We start from the raw sequence: 9,176 nt of genomic DNA, 5'->3' as shown, positions 1-9,176 counted from the left end.
GCTGCCAAGTTTCAATTTCTTTATTCTTCTAACAGAAATGAAACAAAACTTTACTTAAACGTTAGATTTGTTTTCAGCTTTAGTTTTGGATGAGAGCGGGGAGAAAGAGTATAGAGGGGCCCTTTCCTCTCAGTTGAAATAGAATAACAGAAATTTTTGAATTTTTTTTACCCAAACGTTGGTGTGTTTACGGCTTTATACCCCGGTTACACTTAATCGGATTAACCCTGTGGGTTTGGATTTCAAATGTCATACTCCGGTTACACTTAACCGGATTAACCCAGTGGGTTTGGATTTCAAATGTCAATTCCATTCCATTAACCCGGCAAAAAACTCTAGTGTAACCGTACTATCAATTACATAGCGTCAAATAAATCCTCTCGAAGTGGGTTAACTAGGCAAAAAACTCTAGTGTAAACCTTCTATTAAATGTAAATAAGACTTTAAGTTTCAATGTAAATTAGGCTTCAGATATTACATTAGTCCCGGTCCACACTAGCGTGAATTTCATTAAAAAATTTCATGAAATTAGGTGTTCTTAAATCGAATTCCCCACTACAGCAATTTTATAATTTTACTTTACTATGGAGGTCGATCTAGAGACGCATAATTTCATGCTATTTTTTCAATGAAATCACTCTAGTGTGGACCGGGACTTAGGGGCCAAATACATACGGTCTATAGTCCGTTGTTACGTTATAGTACGGTTAGGCCATGCTTACTGCTAAACCTAAATAACGACGGGACGTACACAAATATTTCACCAACCTACCAAAACAACGCTCTCTGAGCGTCCGTATTACCCAAATCACATTTAAAACACAAAATCCGCGACCGAAACTTACTTAAATGTTTTCATTCGTAAAACAAATAATTTTTCGTTGCAATGAATTGTATTTCATGTTTTGTTGGGCTTTTGTTTTTAAAATAAAAAACACAAACTTTTTCAGCTTACATAAAGTATACGCTCGACGTATTTCGGTAGTTCTCATATGAATACATGTGTTCTACAAACACGCCCTGGGTATACGTCCGTATATAGGAATGGGCCTTAACCTTCTTTAGGCCGTGTTTATATTATAGCCTTTTGCAGGGTTAACCTTCTTTATGAGGATTTGTTTGACGTATATTTAATGGAATTGACATTTAAAACCCAGTGGGTTTGTTAAATCCGCTTATATATAAACGTACTATTAACAGGGTGTTTTTGTAAAAATGCTTGCCTGTCACACGAACCGTTCGAACTAAAACGTATACATTCAAAATTTGGTTCTTGTAAAAATTTACGAACCATTCGTTTTTATCTAAAAGCTTTCGTCTATTTCATAAAAGCTTTTATATTTCAGGGTTTCCATGATACTTATTTTGTGAATTTGGCATAGGCATCTGCACGTAAAATTTGCTACTTGATGGTTACCCCGATAAACAGATGACAAACAAAAAATAAGAAAAAAATGTAATCAAATTTGTCCAAAAATAATTGTGATAATATAAAGAAACGGATGTACATATACGCGTGTGGTTCTATGAAAATAAATAAAATTGAATTCCCTTCCAGTTTGCGCGTGTTTTGTGCCATTTGTTACCCAAATTATTTAATTTTCATTCAAAACGATGGGTATTTTCCATTCGTTTATTTTTGACGTATTCGTTCGTCTGATTTTGTTACGAAAACCAAAAAAATTACGAAAATAAAAAGCTTTCATTTGTTTGTCACACGAATACAAACGTCAACCGCTATGAAAACCAAATTGTGTCTTCGTTCATGAAATCGACGAACGAATGGGCAAAAACATTTTACAAAAACACGCTATAAGCCCATGGTAGAATCATTACAAGGTAGGGCATAGCAAACAGCTGATTACAATTTTTTTCTATTGGTTTGCTTATTCTTTCAAATCAGTATACACAAAATGTGTATGTATTTGTATGGTTTTGAAAAATATGACAAAATATTTTATACATATTAAAATTCAGTCGAAATGAAAATTGTTATTACAACATTTATTATTTATATTTATTACAACATTGTAATAAAACAAACTTTTGAACATATACAGAAGCTGACTCTGTAAAGAAAACTTACAGCGTGTTTTTGTAAAAAGTTTTTGCCCATTCGTTCGTCGATTTCATGAACGAAGACACAATTTGGTTTTCATAGCGGTTGACGTTTGTATTCGTGCGACAAACAAATGAAAGCTTTTTATTTTCGTATTTTTTTTTGGTTTTCGTAACAAAATCAGACGAACGAATACGTCAAAAATAAACGAATGGAAAAGACCCATCGTTTTGAATTAAAATTAAATAATTTGAGTAATAAATGCCACAAAACACACGAAAACTGGAAGGGACTGCAATTTTATTTATTTCCATAGAAGCACACGCGTATATGTACATCCGTTTCTTCGTATTATCACAATTATTTTTGGACAAATTTGATTACATTTTTTTCTTATTTTTTGTTTGTCATCTGTTTATCGGGGTTGCCATCAAGTAACACATTTTACGTGCAGATGCCTATGCAAAATTCACAAAATAATTATCATGGAAACCCTGAAATATAAAAGCTTTTATGAAATAGACGAAAGCTTTCAGATAAAAACGAATGGTTCGTAAAATTTTACAAGAACCAAATTTTGAACGTATTCGTTTTAGTACGAACGGTTCGTGTGACAGGCAAGCATTTTTACAAAAACACCCTGTTAGCCTCCCATTCATTCTTCTCGTTTTTCGTTAATGATCCAAAATATCAAATAAGTCGATGGTCAGACTAGCAAGGTTTCTTGAAACCATTTTCGTTAAAGTTTCTTTTCAAGTTTCGTTAGTGTCCCCACACGTTAACGTGAAATTTCAGATTTTTGCATGTCCTCTTTATTTCGCCATTCGCCTTTGTTCTGTTTCTCATACCAATAAAAACAAAAACAAACATAAATAAACTAAAAAACAACACAAAAGAATTAGAATTAATAATTAAATTAATATTAACAGTTACATTTTCACTATTTCATTAATTAAATGTTTTTATTAAATCTTTTTATGCTTGTTTTGTTGTTAACGTTTGCTTGAGAAAATAAAAATGAAAGAAAATGGAAGAAAAAATCTTGCAACGAATAACAAGAAGAGGCAACACAACAAACACAGAAAACCATGTACATGGGTTTCACTACTTCATACCCCTCGCCTATAAACGTGACGTCGCCATGTTGAAATCGTGCTAGTCTGACCATCGAGTAAACAGTACAACCTGTTGCATATTCAGTTATGGTAATTCTGACAGAATAAGCAAATACACCCAGGCCTTGTTTTTCACAATTTGTTCGAACCTGACCTACCTTCCAAATTATTGTACCATGTTTAAGCCTTTTCCTAATTAATTGCGTGTTGCGTGTGCGTTCCAAAAAACAAAATACATGTATTTCAAATTGACAACAAAAACAAATACATGTATTTTGTTTTTTTGAACGCACACGCAACACGAAATTAATTAGGTAAAGCCTTTATGAGGATGTATTTGAAATATAATGCTTGGTTTACATTTACGAAATCCACTCGATTTCAACTGTCAATTCCTTTTCGTATACGTCAAATGAAAACTCGTCTGAAATCCATTCGATTTCATTTGACGTTTAAGCAATGGAATTAACAGTTGAAATCGAATGGATTTCGTAAATGTAAACCTAGCATAAGTCCCGGACCACACTAAGAGTAATTTCAGTGAGATTTTGACATGAAAGTAAAATAAAATGTAAAATAAAACGGTATGTTTGTTTCATACGAATATTGCAACAAAGCAAAATTTCAGAACACATGAAAACGTGTACACTAGTTTCTTGAAATTATGCATTTTTCCCAAAAAATGCAAAGTTTCATGTCAAAATTACAGCGAAATTACTCTAGTGTGGCCCGGGACTAAGCAATGGAATTGACATTCCCAACAAAAAGTTTACATCCGCGGATGCAGTTGAATCACTACAAGTGTACAGTACAAGTGCCGTTGGAGTACATCTTTTTCTATGAATTCACTTATGAATTTTACACGGGAGCGCGCAGCTAGGATGCACTCCATTTTGCTTCCACAGCACACAGCTAGAATGCACTCCATTTTCGATCCAAATCACAGCTTTTGATGTAGTGTTTTGGATTGAATCTTCGGATTGAATTTTTAGTCAGTCTAAAGATGCAATAAAAATGCAAGCCATTGCGAAATATCCCAGAATAAATAAAATGGATTTGTTATTTGTGTAAAACAATAATACAAAGAACTTTATTATATAAACACAATTGAAAAAAGTTTCCATTAAATTCAATCACATTTGAGTTTACTTTCTCTGTTCTCCAATTAATCCAAGCGCATCTGATTTTGCTTCATCATCCTAAAGGTTTTTTATACTTGACTTCCCATCACTAGTTCAGCTTTCGACATGAACTCCAACTGGACTCCACTCCATTAAAAAATTCCGCCTCGTGAATTACGGCAAAAATGTTCGCAACTTAAGTTTTTATTTCTTTATTTTATAACAAATTCTTAGAAATGTATGCACTCTCTCTTATTTTTAGAATAAATGATTTCGCCAGCCAAAGATGTCAATATTAGGTGTGTACGATAACTTTCCCAGCAAAATTTACTCAGTCAATTCCAGCAACCTCTCTCAGTGAATTTTACTCTCTCAAGCAAGAAATATTGCAGAAAGTTATCGAACAACAATTTGTAAAAACTTGCAAGGAATCAATTGTTTTGAAAAAGAAGAAGAAGAAAAGTTTTTGCATCAATTTGATGTTCTTGTTTTCCATGATTTTTTTTATATTTTTCAGCTTTTGATGTTTAATTTTTTGATATTTCAGTATTTATTTTTGTTTTCGCCAAACAAGAATAAACAAGTAAGAAAAGCGTTAAGTTCGGTCGGGCCGAACTTTTTATACCCTCCACCACAAATTTCAGCCATTTCGGTGGATTAATGTGGCCACAACCTTCAAAATACCGAAATTCGGAAGGTACCGTTCTATGGGGGCTATATGATGGCGTGGACCTATACCTACAAATTTCTGGGGGAAAGTTTTATACGCCTAAAAAAGACTAAATACCAAATTTCAGCCATCTCGGCGTGATAATGAGGCTAAAACATTCAAAATATCGAAAATCGGGAGATACTGTATTATGGGGGCTATATCAACACGTGGGCCTATATAAACATTTTATGGCAGAAATGTTTCTTAGCCTCTGGAAACACAAAATACAAAGTTACAACCGATTATTTGGTCAAATGGGTCAAATAGATTCAAAATATATTAAAATGACGCGTACTTTATAAGGGGCCTTATATGGGGGCTATACCAAAACGTGGACCTATATAACCCATCTTTGGAAGGAATGTTTTTTGACCTCTGAAGACACAAAATACCAAATTACAACCAATTCTGTGGTCAAATGGGTCTAATACATTCAAAATATATTAAAATGACGCGTACTTTATATGGGCCCTTATAGGGGGGCTATACCAAAACGTGGACCTATATAACCCAACTTTGGTATGAATATTTTTTGGCCTCTGGAGACACAAAGTACCAAATTACAATCAATTCGGTGGTCAAATGGGCCAAATATCTTAAAAATTCCTTAAAACGACGACGCGTCACGCGTCATTTTGTATGGGGGCTATACGAAAGCGTGGACCTACATAGCCCGTTTTCAATACCAAAAGTCCTACGTAAATATAACATATTTTCCCAAAATTTCATCAACCTACGTCAATCCGTTCGGACGCTAGAGTGATTTCCACAGACGGACAGACGGACAGACGGACGGACATGGCTATATCGATGTAGAATTGCACGCTGGTCAAGAATATATATACTTTGTGGGGTCTACAATGATTATTTCGAGTAGTTACAAACGTAGTGACAAACTTAATATACCCCCATCCTATGGTGGAGGGTATAAAAATAAAACAAAACAAATGTTTTCAAACCAGCTGATCAGACTTGCAAATTTTTGCGGGACAAATTTTCCCAGCAAAAATTTGCAAGTTCTTAGTCACAAAACTCTCCAAAAATCTCTCCAAACTCGCTCTCTTTTGCTGGATAATTTTGTTATCGAACAGCATTCAGCAATAATTTGTACGAATTTGTACAAATTATTGGGTTATCGTACACACCTATTATAAGATAGGAAAAGTCAATTGTGAAAAATTAACTGTAGAGGGGGTTAACCTCTGTTGCTACGACATCATAGCAACATTCTGTTAAATGAAAACTGTTACTCATTGGAATATTGACAAGAAAAACATTAAAACTCAAGTTTGACGGCATTCGCTTTTGATTTTTTCATTGAATGAACAATAAAAAAGAAAAGAAATAAATTTCAGCCACAAAACACGGCGTTAATGTTTTCTGCCGCGAGAAATGGGAATCAAAAACGATTGACATTGCTGTTATCAATTCCAGTGAGTTGTGTAGCCATCTGCAACCAAAATGTGGAACTATTAGCATATGTTTTTGGAAAATGCATTTGTTCGGGTCTTTATTGCTATACGTCTTTGCGCCAGCGGTATGTAGGGATCAACCAACTGTTTTTGTTTTTTTTATTATGTAGGGATCTCCAAAGCAACTGCTTATAAATTGTATCCAACGGAGTGCATTTTTCATAACTCCGTGTGGACTGCATCGAAGGATGTTGTGAAATCATAACTCCACACTCCACATGCACAACTTCCAAAATTTTTTGGTGGGTTTGAAACCCAGTGGGTTTGTTAAATCCGGTTAGATAAACGTGCTATAATATAACCGGATTTAATAAACCCACTCGGTTTAAAATGTCAATTATTTTGCGTATACGTAAAATAAATCCTCATTAATGCTAAGTTTACATTTACGAAATCCACTCGATTTCAACTGTCACTTCCATAGCTCAAACGTCAAATGAAATCTCGTCTGGATTTCATTTGACGTTTAACCTATGGATTTGACAGTTGAAAACGAGTGGATTTCGTAAATGTAAACCAAGCATAAGAAGGTTAACCCTGAGAAAGGCTATAATATCCCGGTTACACTTAACCGGATTAACCCAGAGGGGTTGGATTTCAAATGTCAATTCCATAGCGCAAACGTCAAATAAATCCTTTCGAAGTGGGTTATCCCGGCAAAAACTCTAGTGTAATGCTAAGTTTACATTTACGAAATCCACTCGATTTCAACTGTCAAATCCATAGCTCAAACGTCAAATGAAATCTCATCTGGATTTCATTTGACGTTTAACCTATGGATTTGACAGCTGAAACCGAGTGGATTTCGTAAATGTAAACCAAGCATAACCGTACTATAACATAAACATGGCGTTAATCTTCTGTAAAAAGATTTATTTGACGGATACGCAATGGAATTGAAATTTGAAGTCAGACGGATTTATTAAATCGAGTTATATGTAAACTTAATATAAGAATTAAATCATGTGTCACCTTACGATACGTCACGTCACTAATCGATTAATAAATTCAGCGTTCTTTGCCATTCGTCCGATTAAATTTTGATTGTCAACACTGTGCGCGTGAATTTTTGGAAAAAGACGCCGATTTTATTCTCCTCCATCAAGTTCTCCCTCAACGTTGTTCGAAGTAATATACACAGGTTTTTTTAGATTATAATTTGACTGATACTACAAAGTTTTGACTTGAATTTTAATAAAATTAGGTAAGTCGAATGGATTTCTGATCGTTTTCTGCATTGTATTTCCATCAATTTGTATTATTTTAGAGTTTATTTAATAAAACTAACAAAATGGCTGACATTTCTACGGAACAACTGACTAACGAAATTCATGCAATATTAAAGAAGGCTGACTTGTCGACTATGTCCGCCAAGAAAGTCAGAGAACAAGTTGAAAAGAAACTGGACTGTTCGTTGGCAAATCGCAAGAAGGAATTCGACAAAATTGTAATGGATTTCATTAACTCGCAACAGGGGGATGATGATGAATCCGAAGAGGAGGATGAGGATGAGAAAGAAGAGAGTGCATCAGAAGAGGAGGCCAGCAGTGAAGAGGAGAAGAAAAAGCCGGCTAAAAAACGTCCACAACCGACACAGCGTAAAGCATCGCCGCCAAAGAAGAAGCGTAAATCATTAACTGCTTCTGATTCGGGCACTGAGTCGGACGGAGGTGATGACTCCGATTTTGAGGTGTCTAAGAAGAGTAAGAAGAAAGCATCTGCTGGCCCTAAAAAGAAGGCTGCTGGGGGCGGTGGTGGTGGACGTAAATCGACAGGTTTTACACGCGCCTACAATTTATCACCCGAATTATCCTCCCTTATGGGCGCCGAGTCCTTGCCACGTCATGAAGTTGTCAAGAAGGTTTGGGCTCTCATCAAGGAGCGTAATCTGTATGATCCCAAGAACAAGCAATATGCGATATGTGATGACGAACTATTCAAAGTGATGAAGGTAAAACGTTTCCGTACATTCGGAATGTTGAAACATTTAAAGCCACATTTCTTAGAGTAGAAATATTGGTACATATGATTGCAAAGCGTACAGTCCAACTCAATTGGGAGTCGTACAGTAATAAAAGATGTTGTGTTTATTGTCCTGAACAGGCATCGTCCTTAAACATTTTTTTAATTTACACCATATTTTAATTTTTAAAAATTTTGCATTAAGTTTTCGTAAATTTTGATATTTTGTCGTCTTCAAGTTGATAATTCTCATCTAAAAAAATAACGTAAAGCATTTCAATTTAAGTTTGAAATACCTATGTACATTTTTTATACATACTTTAAAATAAAAACAAAAGATATTGAGGAAGAAACATGGTGTCGGCATTTCCATGTAGGTTTATACGCATGCGCGTATGCGGTTTATTTCATTTTTTCTAGTTTCAAACCTGCCGTCACCATTAATTTAGAGTGTCGTAAGAAAATTAAAGTATCTTTGTAAGAAATCGTATAAATAAAACATAAATTTAAAATAAAAAAAAAATGTTTACATTTTTTCTTCTAACGTTTGGGGTATTCGTTGTGTGAATGTATGATGATTGAATTTAGCGTTTGTCATTTTGCTTTGTTTATATTTTTCGCAAGAATATGTATCTCGCACACCACAGTGAACTAATGTTCTATTAATAGACCAAAATTAACTTTGAATTATTAAATGACAACAACAACAATTATTGAATTCAAAAGTGGCGATTG

At 34.5% G+C, this 9,176-nt stretch overlaps 1 protein-coding gene across 1 annotated transcript; it reads left to right on the top strand.

The window, feature by feature from the left end:
* The first annotated feature begins 7,499 nt into the window (after positions 1-7,499).
* Positions 7,500-8,964, top strand: Non2 (upstream activation factor subunit spp27 homolog Non2). Its single transcript, XM_073987296.1, has 2 exons — positions 7,500-7,683; positions 7,747-8,964. Exon 2 carries the CDS (start codon positions 7,771-7,773, stop codon positions 8,488-8,490), a length of 720 nt encoding a protein of 239 aa, XP_073843397.1. The 5' UTR covers positions 7,500-7,683; positions 7,747-7,770; the 3' UTR covers positions 8,491-8,964.
* The last annotated feature ends 212 nt before the right edge of the window (positions 8,965-9,176 follow it).

Source organism: Musca autumnalis, unplaced genomic scaffold (genome assembly GCF_047663935.1).
Source record: "Musca autumnalis isolate F117 unplaced genomic scaffold, ASM4766393v1 scaffold_4, whole genome shotgun sequence".
Classification (NCBI taxonomy): Eukaryota; Metazoa; Arthropoda; class Insecta; order Diptera; family Muscidae; genus Musca; species Musca autumnalis.
The sequence above is the reverse complement of the archived record's forward strand: the minus strand, read 5'-3'. Positions and strand labels throughout refer to the sequence as shown.

What these genes read in the sequence shown, in the direction of transcription:
- Non2 (XM_073987296.1), top strand. Translation starts at nt 7,771, where the DNA reads ATGGCTGACATTTCTACGGAACAACTGACTAACGAAATTCATGCAATA.